The 21,354-nt window shown below is 35.0% G+C and overlaps 1 protein-coding gene across 8 annotated transcripts in view; it reads right to left on the reverse strand.

The window, feature by feature from the left end:
• The window catches only part of AGTPBP1 (ATP/GTP binding carboxypeptidase 1), a 213,354-nt gene that overhangs the window by 168,687 nt on the left and 23,313 nt on the right, over window positions 1–21,354 (reverse strand). For all 8 annotated transcript variants that reach the window (XR_012127773.1, XR_012127772.1, XM_073228728.1 and 5 more), the window contains exon 2: window positions 16,138–16,202. Coding sequence is in view for 6 of the 8 variants with exons in the window: in XM_073228728.1 (XP_073084829.1) it covers window positions 16,138–16,169 (32 nt within the window). In the remaining 2 variants the exon portion in view is untranslated. The remainder of the gene's footprint in view (window positions 1–16,137; window positions 16,203–21,354) is intronic.

A 21,354-nucleotide genomic window follows, 5' to 3' on the forward strand; every position in this document is an offset into this window, starting at 1 on the left:
TTGCAGATGTCTGCAGAAAGAGCTGTCCAGGAAGAGACCCCAAAGCAGGAGCATGACTGCTGCATTCAATTAAAAGTGAGGTGGCTGGTATACAGAATGTTATTGTTGTTAACAACTATTTGATCAATAAACATGAGAGATGCCCTCTCAAAAAAAAAAAAAGTGAGGTGGCTGGTACAAGTGGAGCAGACTTAAAGAATAACAGAAAGAGATGAGGTCACAGTAGAGGGTCAGATGGGACAGAGCATAATCATTTAGAGCCTTATAGGACACTGACTTTTACACTAAATGGAATGGGAATTTTTTGAACAGAAGAGTGATGTGCTCTGACTAGCTTTTAAAAGGCTCTCTTTGACTAGTATGTTGAGACTCACAGAATAATCCCTCCACTGTATACTCGACCCCAGGCCTTCCTGCATTCTCAAAGTATTTGCTTTCTTCAAAGAGCAATTCCTGATTCCTCTCTCTCGCTGTCCCCTGAATCATACCCACTGGCACACAAACATGGGAGTTCCCGCTACCATCTTCCCATTGCTCTACTACTCCTTGAATGAGATGTCTGTACTTGCTCGCTCCATTTCCTCACATACTGTTCACTTTTTCAGACTACTAACTTGACTTCTGCACCGTGAGGTTTCCCAAAACTCTTACTTCTTCCTCATCATGCTCACTCTCAGCAGCAGACAGCTCCTCTTTCTTCAAAAACTTCCATTTGGGAGCTTTAATAATTCCAAGCTCTCCTAATTTTCTTCCTCTCACTTCTTCTAGATCCCCACCATTGGCCCCTCCTCTGACACAACACTGGACACTGAAGCCCCCACAGCTCCACCCTCAGCCCTCTTCTCTTCTCACCTTCCACTCTCTGCCCTGAGTGGGCTCATCTAGTCCCACAGCTGTAATACTCAACTGCTGCCTGGCCCCTACATTCTAGCCTCAGCCTCTGAGAGCTCACCCAACCCAAAAAGTCCAACACCAAACAACTTCTTTCCTCCTCCCAACCTTAACCTTGTTTCCTCTCTTCCAATCTTAACCTTACCAAACTCACATAGAACAATCACACTTGCTCAAGACAAAAATCTAGACTCCCTTTTCCACACCCCTCAAAAAATCACCTCCATCTCTAAAACATATCAAATCCATCCACTATTATTACTGCCCAGGGCCAAACAATCAACAGCTTACTTGGAGATTAAAGCCTCCTACCTAGTCAGCTTTCATTCTTGCTGCCCAATAATCCATTTTCACGGTGATTTTTAAAAATATTTTGAAATAATAAACATTCATTGGAAGTTGCAAAAATGTAGAGTGGCCCTTGTACCTTTCATCTAGTTTTCTCAATGGTTACATTTTACATAATTCTAGGACAACATCAAAACCAGAAAATAGACATTGGTCAGTGTATAATTTGATGACATTTTATCACATGTGTGTATCTGTATAACCACAAATCTAATCAAGTTATACAGCTTACAACCCTTCAATGACCTCCCTTTATTTAGACTTTACATAAAATCTTATTTCCTATCACAGCCTAACAGACCCTATGTCACATGGTCTCCATGTGACATAGGATCTGTAACAAATATTTAAAATATTAAAATGCACCCACAGAATTTATCACTATTTGCAAATATGGACATTCCATGAAGGTAGGGACTCTGCATGTCTTACCCTATATATTGCCAGTATTTCAAACATCAGCTGGCACAGAACAGGCAACACTTAGCTATGTTACAGAATAAACAAATCTGGAAACATACGGAAAACTTTTTTTTTTCAGATTAACTACTGTGCTCAATGCTTTAAATCTGGAGATACTTCACCTGAAAAGGTTATCTGGAGGGTGAAAAAAAAATCTTGAGCAAACTATTCGAAAATGTACCTAATATACCATTTAAAATAAAATAATGCACTATTTCCAAATCTTTCAGATAGCCAGCACAGTAATGAAAATATATGTCAATATGTATAAATTTCCAAATGAAAAAACTCAAACACTTCAATATGTACTATATCACTAACATAGTTTTAAAATATACAAATTCAATATATTCTTTAGAATAGTATATACACACATAAAGAAATGTATATATATGAAGAGATGCCTGGAAATGATGAACATCAAATTCAGAAGAGTAATTACCTCAGGGATAAAGAAGAAAAATGTATTAGGCAACAATACACATTGTATTTGCAATTTTTTATTTCTTGGGTGACCAACACACAGGCATTCATTATTTTATTCTCTGTTTTGGTATTCAGGACTATTTCATAATTCTTTAAATAAAATTCTGTAGAGATCAAAATAAGCTAGTATCTAAGTTTTTATATATTTTCTTTTTCTTCCAATGTTTCAGGAGGAAGGAATGATTACTTAAAACTGTTATCATAAAACTGAATGAGCAAAAACATTAACATAATAGAAAATTCCAAATATGGACAAAAGAAGAAAAAAATAGTATAATGAACCATCACACACCCACCACCCAGCTTCAACAATGATCAAGTCACAGTCTTATTTCAACACACACCAACCTACAAGCACACACATCTCACTGGCTAACTTCGAAACAAATCTCAGAGATCACTTCTTCTGTAAATACTTTGGTATTATCTATTTCCTAAAATATAAGAACTCTTTGAAATAACTACAGTACCACTACTATACCAGAAAACAATGACAATAACCTTTTAATATCAAAATCTAGTCTGAATTTAAATTTCCCAAATTCATTCTCTCTCATTTTCAATAACAGCTTGTACAAATCAGAAACCAAATGAGGTCTACATATTCTATTTGTCTTTTAATCTACAGGTTTTTTGTCACTTTTTTTTCCTCACAATTTTTTTTGTTGAAGAAGCTTGGTTGTTTATCCTATGTTTCCTGCATTCTGGATTTTGCCAATTTACATCCATGGTATCACTGGTGTATGTTTTGCCTATCCTCTTCATTTTCTATAAACTGGTAGCTGAATTTAAAGGCCTAAACTGATTAAGGCTTAACTTGGTGACATAAGTTATTTATAACTGGTACTGTAATCTTCCATAAAAGACAAATAGTATCTGATTATTTACTTTATAATATAAGCAGTCATTGGTCACTATTGCCTAGATCCATTATTCCATTAAGGGTTGAGAAACAGTGATACTCTAACATTCCATTCCTTCATCACATGTTAACTAGGATAAGTGCATCAAGAGAAAACTCCTTATTTAATTATCCAGAAGTATAATTTATCAAATAAAAGCAAAATAAATGCTGGGTTTTTAATTTGTCAATCTTCACCAGTTTTCAGAAGAATGCCTTCATTTCCTAAAATCTTCCTCAGGTAACCAATGAAGTATTTTGGTTTCATATGTCCATATGAACTCAAGATTTAAATACATTTGATATCTTTTATCCACTGCAATTATTAATGCTCAAATTTACCCAGCTTTGATCAATGGGGGCTTCTTCAAGTTGTCTCCTGAGTCCTTTTGATAAGCTCATAGTCTTGACAGCTCATAGCTTTCTGGCATGACAAGACTATTATTACTGGCCAGCAGTCTTCAATTTACTCCATAAAATTCTGAGAATACCTGAGACCTCTTTCAGAAAATTTGCAAGGTTTCATAAAAATATGCAAATTTTCATAAAAATAGTGAGACTGATTGACACTGTATTGACATTTGCACTGACGGTCCAAAACCTGGCACCACGGCAACAAATCAAGGCCAAACTGTATAGTAGTCACTATTCTTCACCACCAAGCACTGAGTTAAAAATGCCAGAGTATACATCTTATTAATATTCTGTGTGCACATATAACATTTCAGCACTACAGTGAAATGTGATGGTTACCTTGGGGTGGGGCGTAACACTTGTATGATTGTTTAAATCACAAGCTGAGCTAGTCATTTTTTCAGAGAATCACTTTTACTTTAAAAAACAACTGACAAGCAATGATTATTCAGACTGGACTGTTCTGGCATACATTTTTTTTGGAAATAAACAAAGCCAAGGAAATAATTGACAGATTTGTTGCCAATGACAAGAAGGAAAAAACCGATGAGATATGTTGCCAGTAACAAAATTTGAACTTCGGAGCAAAAACTATAATTTCAAAAAACAGTTGTGCCATCATGACCTTGAGAGCTTCCCAACAATTAAAGAATTTTCTGAAAAATCAATGGTGAGACAAATAAACATAATTTTTAATTATGTGATAACATAATTATGTGATAACAACAGAAGATCTGCTTAACTCACAGAATCAGTATTTTCCAAATGACCAAAGTTTGATGCTACAGAATCATATATGGGTAAAAGAATCATGCAGAATGGAACAAAACAAATGACTTTTAATTTAACAAAAAAAAACTTCACTAAGTATGGTTTCAGACTGCACATTACAACTAACATTTAAGAAACTACCACTTCACATTTCAGTGTAATTACAAAGAATATCCATTTCAACTTGAATTTCAAACAATATGGCTTTATTTACAAAGTAAACTATCATTCAAAAATGTTTATTTCTCATTCTTAACTATTACTCTTGCATTAATCACGTTTACTGTTTCTTTCCAAATACTGAACACACTTTATTCCTCCATCACAAATCAAAAAACAATTATCCACAATTATCAGAAAATTTTAACTCAAATACTTTTTTCCAATTACTTATCTATATAAGCCCAGATTTTCTTCATTTCCTAAAAGCACCACACATATACAAAATATATATATGTACATATATGTATGCATACTTACATGTATTTCATATAATATAGATATTGCTATATACATATCATGACCAATTGAACTCAGAAGCAGGTTAAGAGAATCCAGCTTTCACTAAGCCAGAGATTAAAGAGATTTGCAAAAATGTATAAAACAATGCGGCTTTTTTTTGGAAAAATTTATTTGTAACACAAAATATGCTACTACACATGTGTCATGCTAGACACAATGAGTCTATTATTGCTTTTGTTGTAAATAAATTTTTGTTTAGTTTTATTATTTTATTGAAGCACAACTGATACACAATAATGGTTTCAAGTATACACAGAATGATGTTACAGAAATATTGACTATATTCTCTATGCTGTACTATATCCTCATGACTAATTCATATTATGATTGAGATCTTATGCCTCTTTATCCCCTTCACCTATTTCACCCAACCACCCCCACCCCTCCCAATGGTAACCACAAGTCACTTCTCAGTGTATGTGAGTTTGTTTTGTTCATTTATTTTGTTTTACTTTTCTAGATTCCACATGTAAGTGAAATTACACTGTATTTGTCTTTCTCTGCCCAGCTTATTTCATTTAACAGAATACCCTCTAGGTTCATCCATATACTTGCAAACAACAAGATTTCATTCTTTTTTATGGCTGAATAATATTCCATTGTGTATATGTCCCCTGTATATATGTATATATGTACCATCCTCTATTGATGGACACTTTGATTGCTTCAGAACCTTGGCTATCATAAATAATGCAGCAATAAATATAGGAGTGCGTGTATTTTTTGAATTGGTGATTTTGTTCTCTTTGGGTATATACCCAGAAGTGGAATTACTGGGTCATATGGTATTTCCATTTGTACTTGTTTGAAGAACCTCCATACTACTTTCCAGTATGGCTGGACCAATTTACATTCTCACCAACAATGTAGAAGGGTTCCCTTTTCCCCACATCCTTGCCAGTACTTGTTACTTCTTTTATGGATAGTGGCCATTCTGATTAGTAGAAGATGATATCTCATTGTTTTATTTCATTTCTCTGGTGATTAGTGATATAGAGCATCTTTTCACATGCCTGCTGGCCACCCATACTTATTTGGGAAAATGTCTATTTTTTTCTATTTTTTAATTAAAAATTTTAGTATCTTTTTTATTTTTTAATGCCCTTTTTTTACTGGGTTGTTTTTGGTGGTGAGTCATATGAGTTCTTTATATATTTTGGATATTATTCCTTTATCAGATATACCATTTACAAATACATTCTCCCAGTAGGCTGCTTTTTGTCGTTGATAGCTTCCTTTGATATACAGAGCTTTCTGGTTTGATGTAATCATCCTTGTTTATTTTTGCCTTTGTTTCCCTTGCCCAGGGAGACATATTCAGAAAAAAATTATTCATGCTGATGTTCAAGGGATTCCTATGTCTTCTTCTAAGAGTTTTATGGTTTCATGTTTTATATTTAGATCTTTAATCCATCTAGACTTTACTTTTGTGTATGGTATTAGATGGTGATCCAGTTTCATTCTCTTGCATGTAGCTGTCCAGTTTTCCCAATACTATGCATTGCTGTGTATTCAAGAATACTCCTCTATCATGTATTAATTGACTATACATGCCGGCTTTATTTCTAGCCTATTTATTCCATCAATGTGTTTCTTGTGCCAGTACCATACAGTTTTAATCACTGTACCTTTGTAATATAGCTTAAAATCAGGAAGCATGATATCCCTAGATTTGTTCTTTCTCAAGGTTGCCTTAATTATTTGGGATCTTTTGTGGTTCCAAATAAATTTCAGGATTATTTGCTCTAATTCACTGAAAAATGCCATTGGTATTTTGATGAGGATTGCACTGAGCATGTAAATAGCTTTGGGCAGGATGGATATTTTGACAATATTAATTCTTCCTATCCATAAGCATAAGATAGCTTTCCATTTATTTGTACCTCCTTCAATTTCTTTCATCACCATCTTATAGTTCTCAGAGTACAGGTCTCTCACCCTCTTGGTTAGTTTTATTCCTAGGTATTTTTTTTTTGATGCAGTTGTAAATGGAATTGTTTTCCTGATTTCTCTTTCTGCTAGTTCATTGTTAGTATATAGGAATGTAACAGATCTCTGTAAACTGATTTTGTATCCTACAACTTTCCTGAATCCAGTTATTAGTTCTATAATTTTATGGTGGAAGTCTTTTAAGATTTTCTCTATACACTATCATGTTATCTGTAAAAAATGTCAGCTTTACTTCTTCTTTAACAGTTTGGGTGCCTTTTATTTCTTTTTCTTGTCTGACTGCCATGGCTAGGATTTCCAGTACTATGTTGAATTAAAGTAGGAAGAGTGGACATTCTTGTCTTGTTCTGAGTCTTAGAGGAAATGTTTTCAGCTTTTCACCATTGAGTATGATGTTAGCTGTGGATCTGTCATATGTAACCTTTATTATATTGACATATGTCCCTTTTATATCCATTTTTTGAAAGTTTTTATCATGAATGGATGTTGAGTTTTGTCAAATGCTTTTTCAGCATCTATTGAGATGATCACGTGGTTTTCAATCCCTCCTTTTGTTAATATAGTCTATCACATTCATTGATTTACGAATATTGTACCATCCTTGCATCACTGGAATAAATCACACTTGGTCATGGTGGATTATCCTTTCAATACATTTTTTAATTCAGTTTGCTAATATTTCGTTGAGGATTTTTGCATCTATGTTCATCTGGTTTGCAATTTTCCTTTCTGTAGTGCCTTTGTCTGGTTTCAGTATTAAGAGTAATGCTGGCCTTATAGAATGAATGTCAAAGTAGTATCTCCTCTTCTACTTTTTGCAATACTTTATGAATTGTTAGGTATTAGCTCTTCTTTAAATGTTTGGTAGAATTCACCCGTGAAGCAATCTGGTCCTGGAATTTTGTTTGTTGGGAGTTTTTTTTTATCACAAATCCAATTTCATTGCTGATAACTGGTCTGTTCAGATTCTGCTTCTTCCTGGGTCAATCTTGGAAGATTGTATGTTTCTAGGAATTTGTCCATTAACTCAGGGTTGTGCAGTTTATTGGCATCTAATTTTTCATAATATTCTCTTATAGTTCTTTGAATTTCTATGGTGTCAGTTGTAACTCCTCCCTTTTCATTTCCAATGTTTATCTGTGTCCTCTCTTTTTCTTGGTAAGTCTAAGGGTTTGTCTATTTAGTTTATCTTTTCAAAGAACCAGCTCTTGATTTCATTGTTTTTTCTATTGTTTTTTTATTCTCTATTTCTGCTCTGATCTTTAGTGTGTCTCTCCTACTACTTTGGGCTTTGTTCTTTTTCTAGTATCTTTAGTCATAAGGTTAGATTATTTATTTGGGATTGTTCTTGTTTCTTTAGGTACGGTTGTATCGCTATGACCTTCCCTCTTAGAACCACTTTTGCCACATCCCACATATTTTGAACCAGTGTGTTTCTGTTTTCATTTGTCTCCATAAACTGTTGATTTCCTCTTTAATTTGTTTATCGATTCATTGATTATGTTTAGCCTCCATATGTCTCATGTTTTGTCTGGGTTTTTAATGTAATTAATTTCTAGTTTCATATCAGTGGTGTCTGAGAAGATGCTTGATACAATTTCAATCATCTTAAATTTACTGAGACTTGTTTTATGTCCTATAATGTGATCTATTCTGGAGCAGGTTCCATGCGAACTTGAGAAGAATGTGTATCTCCTGCTGCTATTGGATGGAATGTTCTATATATATGTTAAGTCCATCTGGTCTAATGTACCATTCAATGCCACTGTTTCCTAACTGATTTTGTCTGGATGCTCTATCCATTGATCCAGCTGGGGTGTTAAAATGCCCTAGTATTATTGTAATGTAAATTCCTCCCATTAGGTATGTTAATATTTCTCCTATGTTGGGTGGATATTTACAATTGTTATATGCTCTTGTTGATCCCTTTAACATTATATAATTTTCTTGTCTATTGTTGCTTTCTTTGTCTTTAAAGTCTACTTTAAACCAGCCTTACAAGATATGTCAAAGGTACTTCTTTAGGTGGAAATGTTAAGTGTAAATATTTTTCATTGGTGCAAATAAACCTACAGTAAAGGAAGTTGGTTACTTACAAAGCAAGTAAAGTTCAAAAAACATAAGTAGTGAAATCAACTATATACAAATAAGTATTGCTACTCCTGCTTTTTTCTTTTATTTTTGTGAAATATCTTTGTCCATCTGTTCACTTTCAGTTCATGCATGTTTTTAGGTCTGAAATAAGTGTCTTGTAGGCTACATATAGATGAGTCTTGTTTCTTTATTCACTCTGCCACCCTATGTCTTTTGATTGGTACATTAAGTCCATTTATACTTAATTATTGATAGGTATATACTTATTGTGATTTTGTTAATTGTTTTCTGGTTATTTCTGTAGTTCCTCTCTGTTCTTGTCTTTTCTTACTCTTCTCTTGTGATTTGATGTGTTTTTTTAGAGTCATGCTTGGATTCTTTTTATTTTTTTGTGTATCTATTATAGGCTTTAGGCTGGGGTTAACATACAGCTCATACATGGCCTTAAATATATAACAGAATATATTAAGTTGATGGTCATTTGATTTCAAACACTTTCTAATAGTTCTACTTTTTTATTTTTTCTCCTTTTCCACATTTTATAAATATGATGTCATAATCTACATCTTCTTGTGTAGCCCTTGAATAATTTGTATATAGTTGATTTTACTACTTTTGTTTTTTGAACTTTACTTGCTTTGTAAGTAACCAACTTCCTTTACTGTAGGTTTATTTGCACCAATGAAAAATATTTATACTTAACATTTCCACCTAAAGATGTCCCTTTAACACATCTTGTAAGGCCAGTTTAACAGTGGTAAGTCCTTTTAACCTTCACTTATCTGGAAAACTTTAATTTCTCCTTCAATTCTGAACGATAACCTGGCAAGGTAGAGGATAGTTGGTTGTAGACTTTTCCCCTTCAATACTTTGACTATTTCATGCTACTCCCTTCTCTCCTGTTTTTGAGAAATCTGATAGCCTTATGGAGTTTCCCTTAAAAGTAATTGTCTGACTTTCTCTTGCTGCTTTTAAAACTCTCTCTTTATCTTCAGTCTTTGCCATTTTAATTACTGTGTCCTGGTGTTGTCTTCCTGGGCTTCATCTTATTTGTGGCTCTCTGCACTTCCAGGACTTGGATATCTATTTCCTTCCCCAGATTGAGGAAGTTTTCAGCTATTATTTCTTCAAACAGACTTTCTACCCCTTTGTCTCACTCTTCTCCTCCTGGGACCCCTACTGTGCAAATATTGTTTCACTTGACATGGTCAGAGAGTTCTCTTAGCATCTTCTCATTTTTAGAAATTCTTTTTTTCTCTCAGCTTCAGCTTGGTTACTCTGGACTTCTCTATCTTCCATCACCCTGATCCATTGCTCTACCTCCTGCAGCCTACTGTTCATTCCCTCTATTGTATTTTTCATTTTAGTTATTGTAGTCTTCAGCTCTGAATGGCTTTTTATATTTTCTATCTTTTGGTTGAAATTCTCTTTGAGCTCCTGCATTGATTTCCCCATTTCAGTGAGCAGTTTTATGACCATTACTTTGAATTCTTTATCAGGAAGACTGCTAATCTCCATTTAGCCCTTCTTCTGATATTCTATCTTGTTCTTTTGTTTGGAACACATTTCTCATTTGGTTTGGGGGTCCATGTTTCTTCCTTTGAGGAAACAGGTCAGCTATGCCTTCTGGTATTTAAAGTAATGGGTTTATGAAGTAGGTGTTCTGTGGTACCCAGAGGTTAAAAACTTTTTGCTCACAAAAGCCCAGTTCCCTGTTACACCTGGGCTGTGGTTGCTGTTGGTAGACTGTGTGAGACCCACCTTTCTGCCTGTCCACCAGAAATGGCAGATCTCCACAGGTAGCCTATGTGTGCCCTTTGTGTGCCTTGAGGCACTTCTATAGGATATAGAAGTTGTGGGCAGGGCCACCCTCTGCCTGTAAGCCAGCAGTGGCAGACTGCTGCTGGGTTGAGGATGCCTGATGTGTCAGTGCTCAGGGAAATACCAGGGCTGAGCCAGAGGGGCAGATGGAGAGTTTCAGAGCTGACTCCTGCAAGCATCCAGCCAGCTGGATGGCTAGGAAAGGCTACAAAAGTTTCATCCATCTGCCATTCCTTTTTTTGGAGAATGCTCCCTCAGACCCTCACCCCTCCAGCACTCTCTCCATGTCTAGCAAATCTTTCAAACTGTTGCCTCTGTGTTGGCTCTCACAGGGCCTGACAGAGTGCACCCATCTTCCACAAGCAACAGAAATCTCAGCCCCCCACAGTGCTCTAACTCTCCCTGGTGTCCAGCCCATTAATCATCAAAGCCCAGTGCCATGTGAACTCATCTTCCCAGAGATCTCCAAGGACAAATGTGCCAGATTCCTGAGTGTTTATCCCCTCCCTGCTCTCTTCCTCTCCCTCCTGCTTGTGAGCTGGGGTGGGAGAAGGGCTTGGATCCTAATCAATCACGACTCTGCCCCTTTACCCTTCTCAGTGGTCTTCTCTTCTTTGCCAGGTGTAGATGGTCTATTCTGCAGTCTTCAGGTCATTTTCAGGGTTGGCTGTATTCAATGCAGTTGCTTCCTCAATGTGTATGTGGGAGAGTCTCACTGTGCCCACCTATTCCTCCATCTTTGCTCTGTAAAAATGCTTCATTGTGGGCTTTCTCTGGTTTGCCTGATCCAAAGCAGTTGTTCAGTTACTAGATTATTTTCAGAGGAAGTTGTCCCACATGTAGCTGCAGATTCAAAGCATACACAGGAGGTGAGACCAGGATACTCCTATAGCACCATTTTGAATTGGAACCCATAACTCTTTATACTATTATTATGTGAATATTTTTAAATTTCTCAGTTTTGATTTATAATATGGTAAATATCAATAGATAAAGTAACCTCCATCAACAAAAACTTCTCAAGGCCTCAAAACTTTAAGAGCACAGAGAGATTCTGTGACAAAAAAAGTTTGAGAACCACTGTTCTAGGCTTATCTAGCACATCTTGTGCTACTGATCTGGGATTGACCTCTTCTCCAAAAAGCCCTGGTTCTTTTAGTGAGCAAGGCAAGTCAGACACCATGGTTTTCATACTAGAGAGCAAACATAACTTTAAAAGCGGTTCTATAATCCAGGTTTAAGAGAAATTTGCATTACAGAAACCAAAATTCTGAAGTTTAATAATTGGTCATTTCTAAATTTTCACCAATTATTTTTCTCTTTAAAGTCTTTACTTTCCAGTAGCTAATAAAAAAAATCTGCTATTCAAAAAATTTACAAATACACTGAGCATAACACATGTTCTATTCCATACCAAATTAAGAGTTTGTCAGTAACTCCTAGAACTTTTAATTAAATTATACCACTATTTTAAAAAAACCTTTCATCTAAGTGAGTCCTCTCTGAGAATCATGCTCTTTCAAATGATAGACACATGGATGAATGAAATTTTTTAAGGCAGGCAAATAAATGGAAATCGAAAACATAAGAAAGTCAATTTCGTTATTTCTACTTTTCTCAGAATGAAAACTGAACAAATATTCTAAGGCACCCCCAACTCACTTCTACAAATTGAAGGCTATTACACTAAGAATCACAGGGTAAATACCAAAGGGCAGCTCTACTTTCTGAATGAGTTTTAGACTTGGGAAAATCTGAATAAAGGCCCAAAAACAAAAGCCATACAGCTAATCAATGAACAATTTGAGCTACACTGTAAAGCAGAAAAATTTCAAATAGACTAATAAAAGGATGTATCTTTCCTGCCTTACTCTATTTTTAGATGAATCAAAATGAGGCTAAAATCAGCCTTCAGAGCTTCCATTTATAAGTGTTTGTTAATTACAGTTGACCCCTGAACAATGCAGGGTTAGGGGTACTCTCCATGCAGTTGAAAATTCACATATAACTTTAGACTCCCCAAAAACATAACTACTAATAGCCTTCTAGTCTACTGACCAGAAGCCTTATCAATAACATAAACACTTGATTAATACACATTTTGTATATGTATTATTACTATATTCTTATGATAAAGTAATCTAGAGAAAATGTTTTTTCAAATGGTTGCAAATGTCCAGAAAAAAAGTTCCAATATATTTACTGGAAAAAAAAAATCCAAGTATAAGTGAACCTGTGCCATTCAAACCCATGTTGTTCAATGGTCAACTATATTTTATAGTGAGAAAATCATGGAGTTGAAAATATGATCAATGTGAAAACATCAAATCAAGTTAATTTTCAAATGTGTATTTTAAAGACATTATTACTCAAATATTTGCTTCACTAAACTGGTCTCCTCCTATTTTGAATTCTGTTGAGTTTATACTCAGTCTTAGAGCTATTTTCCTAAAAACATAAATTTGGGGAATAGCACCAAAGTCCAAAGGACATACAGACATTATCTTTGCAAAACATAATTTCCCAAACAACTGCAAGAGCTACAATAACTTCACATTATAAATAAATTTTACTACCTTTTTCACCTTAAATGCAAATCAAATGCAGGTAATAAAGATGTCCTCATAAATAAGGTAAAAACATCTGACAGAAAAATATCCATAAAATTATACTTAAGCTTAAACAAGACTCACAGAACATAAGACTTTATTTTAAATAAGTATGGCTTAATTTCCAAAATGCATATTATATTTCATTAATGTTTGTTTGTCATTTATAACTCCTAACTTTTTTCTTTACTGTTTTTTATTGTTGTGCTTTCATCACACTTTTACTGTTTCTCTCAAAATACTGAACACACTTTATTCTCCTCCATCATGAATCAAAGGACAATGAAAAATAATTTCATTAGCATTCTTTTGTAGAAAGAGTTAAGTACATAAGTCTGAAAAACAACATTCTTCTAATAGGAAGAGAACAATAACTATTTCTGACTACTTCTTATATAATAATTAAATGCAATAAAGCCTTCTTTAACAATAAATTTTAGCTCAATACTACCAAGTGACTTGTTAAACACAGCCAGTAAAATCTTGTTAAAATTTTAAACTACGTAATTATATACTAGTATCAACAATAATTAATCAAGTTGCCCTTTAAATTCCTTCAACAAAATCAATTAAATGCAAATTATTTTACATTCATTATTTTTTGTAACTTCTCTGGTCATATTCTTCCAGAATTCTAGGTGTTTGTGGCTAACTGCTAAACTGCCCCCAAATCTGTTCTGTCTTTCACAGTAACAAGAGTTTGGTCACTCTCATAAAACCACATTTTCAGTCCCATTTTAAGCTTTATATAGAAGTCAGCATAGGCTAAGTCAAAAGTTCTCAACTGCTTTTGACCTCATGATACTTTTATACTCTTAAAAATTACTATGGACCTCCAAAGAGCTGTTATTTTTGTGGAAAATAGGAATAAATCTAACAACCTGAAAGACCAGGTTGCTACATTGAAAACTACAAAATACTGCTGAGCGAAATTAACAGATTTGCTATAAAGTAAGAAAATCTCAGGCCAGCCTTGCCTCTTCAAGCTTGCCACACAAATAACACTACTTACATGAGAATCTCATTTTCTAACTCCATGGGCCTCACTTCTATGAAGTCTAACACTTCACTGTGATGCTGCTTAAATCACCATACTGCATTTGTTCACACATGCTCTTCTCATGGGGTTGCAAGCTTTGTGTAAAGGGAGAATAGGGCTCATTTTCTCAGAACACACTCAACACTCATTTTCTGCAAAGCACTCTATTATTACGTGTTTTATTTATGTTTCTTTTGTACTCTCACAGATTTAGTGCCAAGCTACATACATAAGAGTATTTTAAGAGATACCTCATAGCTGAAAAATAAATCTACACAAAATAAACCAAAAAGAGCATCTATAAAAGCCTCTGGAGATACAGAAAGCATATAATAGATTTTCTGTGGAAATTAGTGTGTTAAGAAAAAAATTCAAGGTAATACCTAAATTTATTCCCCCCCTTTCTTAGATCCTGAAAGACATTTTTTTGTGAGCTCTCAGTCAGTCAGTCTCAATACACTGTACTACACAGGAAGGAAGGAGAAAGACCTTGACCCTTTCTATCTTAATTTATCTTACTGCATCCAGCTTTCTTCACAGAGCAGTATGATAAGTATTACTGAAAATTATAATTTCCTTTATTTAAAGATCATTTGCAGTGATCCCAATTTAGTTTGCTTAAAACAACAACAAAAATAACAGTAAATATCCAATAAAATATATTTCAGGAGAATAAAATGAAACCCAATCTTAGGGGCCAGAGGTTTTCCAACTGTCACTTCATATTCTTATGAACAACAATGTAATAATTTTAGATAACTTAGAAATAGCATTACTTGTTTGACCTAATTCAAAAAGTAAGGCTTAGTGCCCCCTTTTAAAACACAAACAATGCCTAATTATTTTCCCATAGAAACTATACGAACACTGAACAATGAAATTTGTTACAATGTATTAAGTAATTAATAACTGGAAAACCTAACTAAGGAAAAAATCTAAATTTGAAATGTGTGTATACTTTTCATTATAAAACAGAGTCAAAGCATACCTGCAAATGTGAAGTTGTAAAAACGTTAATATAACATACAACACTGCTCAAAGCAGATACTCTGATTATTATCAATATTAATAAGCTGTCATTAACTGAGTTGGCCATGCAATACAATACTTAGTCTTCACAACTTTACAGTAACAGCATTACTATTAAACTCATTTTATAGGTGAGAAAACAGAGAGTTAACATAGTTAAGCAATTTAGCTATGAAAACTCCAAAACAGAATCAATCAACTTTGTCTGACTTTTAACTGAAAGAATCCACAGTAAAATCAAAGCTAAGGACAATTCTTGGTACATAAGAGCTTTAATAAAAATGACGCTTTAACTCAGGGGTCAGTTAAACCCATGTATTGCATGCATTTTAGGCACTGAAAGCCTTACAGTCAGTGTCTGTCACAACTACTCATTCATCTCTGCCACTGTAATGCAGAAGTGTTCATACAAAATAAAAGTAACAGAGCATGACTATGTTCCAACAAAACCTATGTTAAGTACACTGAAGTGAATTTCACATAATTTCATATGTCATAAAATATTATTATTTTTATTTCCTCCCCCCAACCATTTAGAAATGTGAAAACCATTCTTAGCTCAAAGGCCATAAAAAAACTAGAGGTGGGCCAGATGTGGCCCAATTTAATAGTTTGCTGCCTCCTCTCCTGCTTATAGTTTGCTACTTCCTGCTTAGCTGAAAAGTTGAACATTAATAAATATTAACAAAATATAAATATACTATTATTTAAAAGTAAATATTTTTAAGTAATGAGCTTCAATAACCACTTCATGTATTATTTCTGTAATTTATACATATTTGTATTTAGAAGAACAGTACCTTTTCTCTGATATCACTTTTAACTTGCTCATCTTGAGTTACTTCATTTCACCATCGCAAATAATCTAAAAGAAAAATAGTAATGATATTAAACACACAATTCTTTTTTTCTATATAGTAGATGTCATAAAAGCCACACAATTAAAAGTTTTTATTATGGGCAACACATAACACTGGAAACTACAGGACAATATTTCAGTTTTACATGCTTCTGGTAATTAACTTCAAGGGGCAATGTATGACTTCTAATAAATTATTACCCATAATCAGCCAGAAAAATGTTATCAATATCCTGGAGCTACAAAAACTAACATAATCGTTTATAATCTAATGATAAGATTTCTAATTTCTCTTGAGATAGTTCAAATTATCCTTCCTGTTCAAAAATTCCTTAAAATACTCAAACTGACCACAGCCTCCTACGATTACTTACTGCCCACCATTCACATAGCAAATACATGTAAATATGTATGATTATTTCTACATGAGAGCACTTTACAGTAACAAATTGGTTTCACAGAGTAAAAACCTTCTATAACATCATCTCATTTAATATTTTTAAATGCATAGTTTCCTTTAATCAATACTGTTTCATCTTTAGAAAGGACACAGTATACATTTTAAAACCTTAAATCTTGATTCACACAATTTTCATTACATTTTGATTTATTTTGGAACAATTCACCCAAAAAACACCCTGAGTATTTTTTAATTTTATATGTTAATGCTTACTTAAGCAGAATTTTATGGCATCACTAGAAAGCAAAACAAAAAAATTACTCCCAGTTCAACAAGTTAATCACTTATTTATGCAATACTTAGTAATGCTATACTTAGAGGAAAACACACATGCAAAAGAAAAGACTTTAAACTGTTACACATAATAGATCTAACAGATATAAGTATTCTGGATGTTTTTCCTCAATTAAGGAAGAACTTTTACTTCAATGAAAGACATGATTTTTTTTCAATGTTCCCATTAACTCAATTACACACAAGAGGAAACAGTTAAAAATTATGTACAAAAATTATATGAACTATTTTTAAAGTTGGTAAGAAATTTTAAATCGCTAACCATTCTTTCAATTGACTATTTTTTTAATGACTGTAAAGTCAAAGTAACTTTTTCCAATTTCCAAATTAATTAAGAATCACATATCCAAAAAGGGGGAAATTCTATGTTTTCAAAAGCACTGCTCCTGATATAAACAGGTTAATTAAGTTACTTGTTGAATGGTAGGTCTTTCTCTAAAGCTACATTAACAGCACATCTCGAGTTTACTATGACTCTTACTAGAGTTGACAGAGTTGAAAAGGTTAATGTTGTGCCAATTGTACTTCAACAGTTAAGAAATTATTTAAATTTCCAGTAGATATAAAATAATAGTTTAACCACAGATGCCACTTCCTCTCCCTCCCAGAATTACATTAAAGTAGACAGTAAAGAAATAAAGTTATATTTAAGCCCACAGTGACAAAAGGGAAAACAAAGGAGGAAAGGACTGCACTGTCCAGAAGAACTCAGGAAACCTGGAACCCTGGGCTTGGAAGGACCAAAGACAAACAGGAAGCGGCTACTAAACAACTGACTAAAGCTTGTAATTACAAATAACTTGTCTATATTCCCATGCCTCACTCTTTTGGAAGGTGTTCATAGCCAGTTCCAGAACTCCTGGCAAATAATCTTCACTAAGGAAATTGACAACCTCAAAGACCTCTGCTTTCTGGAACTCAAGAGTCCCCAGGAAAAAGGACAGCTCTCAATCCCACTATCCTAGGGCTAAGCCAGTGTGTCCCTGACAGTCGCTTTTTATTGATGAAGTCTGAGGCTAGAGTGCCTCAGAGAAAACGACAAACTGTTTTGCTAAGAAAGTTTGTGCTCATTACAGTATGGTGTAATAGAAGAAGCAGGCACCAGAACAGAGTGCTGCATTTCAGCAAGTTTGTGGCTTTGCCAACCAAGTGTGCCAAGGCAAGGAAGAGGCAAAGGAGTTGAGACTGTATGCAAGGGGGTAACTATAAAAACTAACCATGGGATTTAGGTATAATCTACTCATTCCCCTTTATTTGGTCATGTTCATCGCCATAAAATCATGTTGCTATTTCTGTCTCTTAAGGGAAAAACTCTTTCCTGCTCCCATTTCCCCACTGAGCTACTGTCCCATTTCTCTCCCCTTCTGAAAGCAAAAAGTTGTTCACACAGTCTGTCAATAAGTCCTCTCTTCCCAGTCTCTCTTAAACACACTCCAGTCGTTATCCCCACACCACTCCATCACTTCATCAACGCTGCTCTCATCATCACCAATGTGACCTTTGTGTTACTAAATGCAATCAATTGTCAATTCTCTCAGTCTTCATCTTACTTGTCCTATCAGCAGCATCAGATGGAGCTGACCACTTCCTCTTCTTGGAAACATTTTCATTTGGTCATACTGTTTTCTGCCTACTTCTTCACTGGAATGCCCCAAGGCTGAGTTCTTTCTTATCCTTTTCCAACTGCAGGCTTTTCGTGGGTGATCTCATCCAGTCTCATGACTACTCAACCGCTCCACATGGATCATTAATAATACAAACTCAACATATCCAAAACTGATCTCCTTCCCTTCCAAGTGTGCTCTAACTTCAGCTTTCCCCAATAGTGAAGACAATTCTCCAATTGCTCAGTCCAAAACCTTAACTTCCTCCTTGACTCCTAAATGAAATCCATCAGAGAGTCCTGATCACTCTACTTTCAAAATATACCAAGAATTGGATCACTTTCACCATATCTACCACTATGGTCAAGCCAATCCTAACTAGTCTCCCTTACACCTTTTGCTCCTACAATCCATTCTCAACACAACATCCTCACTGATCCTTTTAAAACCTTGGGGGAAAGAAAAAGGGGAAAAAAACCTTAGCTAAATCTTGTCACCACACTGCTCAAAACCCTACAATGAATGCTGTCAGCATGCCAACAGTCCCTTGGCTAAATCTACATTGTCTTTTTTCAGAGCACTTATCACCTTCTAATACAGGGTGACTAGACTAAAAAATAACTGAACACTCTCAAAACTGTACTACTCAATAACTAATTATACATGAACATGTGTCAAAATGAGTTTTTAAGGGAACCATCGGTTCAGTCATATAAACTTACAAATGCTCACTATATACCCCCTCATACCATATATATCAATCCTGTAGTCAAATTCATCCCAGACCCTAACCAGCTTATCATCAGTGATGACTACAACAGTAACCAAAAGGGTTTCTTCATTTCCTGAAGGTTTTAAGGAAAAAGGGGTAGCAACCCTATGTTCTTGATATATGCCACATTAGAAATCACATGGTTTAGTATTAATATCTCAATGGTCACTATTTGACTCTTTTCAATCACCTTGTAAACCAGACATTTAACTATGTATTTTGTTTACTATCTATCTCTTGCCAATGGAATTAAAGCTCCAGGAGGGCAGAAATCTCTGTTTTGCTCAATAAATGCCTCCCACATATCTAGAACAGTGCCAACACATTACAGATAGTAATTTTTAAATGAACAAATACTTTAAAGACTTGTTTTAAGAAAACTTTACTACACAAGTCAGCAGGTCTTCATTCTTAAAAATCCAACAATATGGGTGATACAGTGACACAAATACTATCCCAATTTCCTTCTTGTGTGTCTTCCTGTACTACAGGAGCTTGAAAGCTTTATTTTAAAAAAGCATTTCCTAGACCTCCTCTGATGCTAGGGTTCCAGATCTGATTTAATCTACCTCTCTCAATCTCATCATTTGTGATTTAGAAGAATGAAAGTAAATTTGGGTTTCCAGACACAATTCCAACACAGGGGGAGGGTTCCCCAACATACAATGCCAAGCAATTCCTGGACAACAGTAGTGTCCTGACTCAATCCTGACCCAGTCTACCTAGAGATAGCATCAGATTTCCCAGGTCAAGGATTTAGTCCCACAAGGCTGTTCCTCACTCCCTACTTCAGATACCAGTTGCAAGCCCCAGGCTGTCACCTGTGCTTCTGAACAACCAGCTACAGATTGGAGGTTCCAAGGACCTGGAGGTTCCAAGGACCAGCTCTTTAGGTTCAATTAATTTGCTCCAGTGTCTCAGAGAACTCAGGGAAACACACTTACCAGTTTATTAAAGGATACAAATAAACAACCAGATAATAAGACACATAGGACAAGGTACTGAACAAAAGAGCTTCTCTCCTCTTAGAGTTTGGGACCTGGATAGATGTTCCCCAAGTGTTCGCGTTCCCCAAGCATGGAAGCTCTCTGAAAAGGAAAAGAGCTACAAAGCTGTTCTCTTCGTTTTTAAGAAGGCTTGAAATACATAGGCATGACAGACTGAGTTACTGCCATTGGCTGATTCAACCTCCAGCCTTTATTCCCTCTTCCCTCCTCAGAGGTTGAGGGGATGAAGGAAAGCTATAATTCCTAACCCTTTAATCAATGGTTGGTCCTCTTGGCAACCAGCCCCTGGGGTATGGTCCAAAACTCATTTTCTGTAATAACAAGACACTCATGTCACATTTAGGGCTCTGAAGCATTTTTAGGAACTGTGGATGTAGACCACAGTGAGTATATGTGAGAAATATGAGAAATATACTTTGGTCACCTGAATGGCCAAATATATATCTCCTATAAATTATTATATCATAGAAAGTTAGGCAAAGGCCACCTGATTCCACAGGCAAGTTTAGTTCTACAGCAGTGTATGCAGAGGTACCAGAGTCTAGGCCAGCATTTCTCAACTTGGGGCCCACAAGTACTGAGAGCTAATGACTGGGGGAGAAATTTTGTTTCCTTTTATTATTTACTTTTCTGCACCAAGCAATGAAGCAATCATGGCAACTAACAAGTTTGTTAGAAACCAGCTATGTGATAGTGAGTGTACAATAGGGCGATGCTCATCTGGTTATTTTGCCTTGATGACTGAAGCCTGTCTGGCACAGGATGCATGGTAAAAATGAACATAAGCCTTTCTCTTTCAAATTACCAACCCTAACCCCCTTCCTATGCAGTGCCAAGTGCCCTAGACAAGCAAACAAGCTCTACAAATTGTAATGAAAAACTGGAAGGAAATTTTAATCTTAATGAAAAACTTTACACCCCAGTTACTCCCATCCTAATGCTTTACTATTTGTATAAATGTTCCAAAACATGGACTAAATAAATTACAAGGGACCTATAGTCAAACTTTTGTAATTTTCTA

The sequence above is a fragment of the Manis javanica genome, chromosome 2, assembly GCF_040802235.1.
Source record: "Manis javanica isolate MJ-LG chromosome 2, MJ_LKY, whole genome shotgun sequence".
NCBI classification, from domain to species: Eukaryota; Metazoa; Chordata; class Mammalia; order Pholidota; family Manidae; genus Manis; species Manis javanica.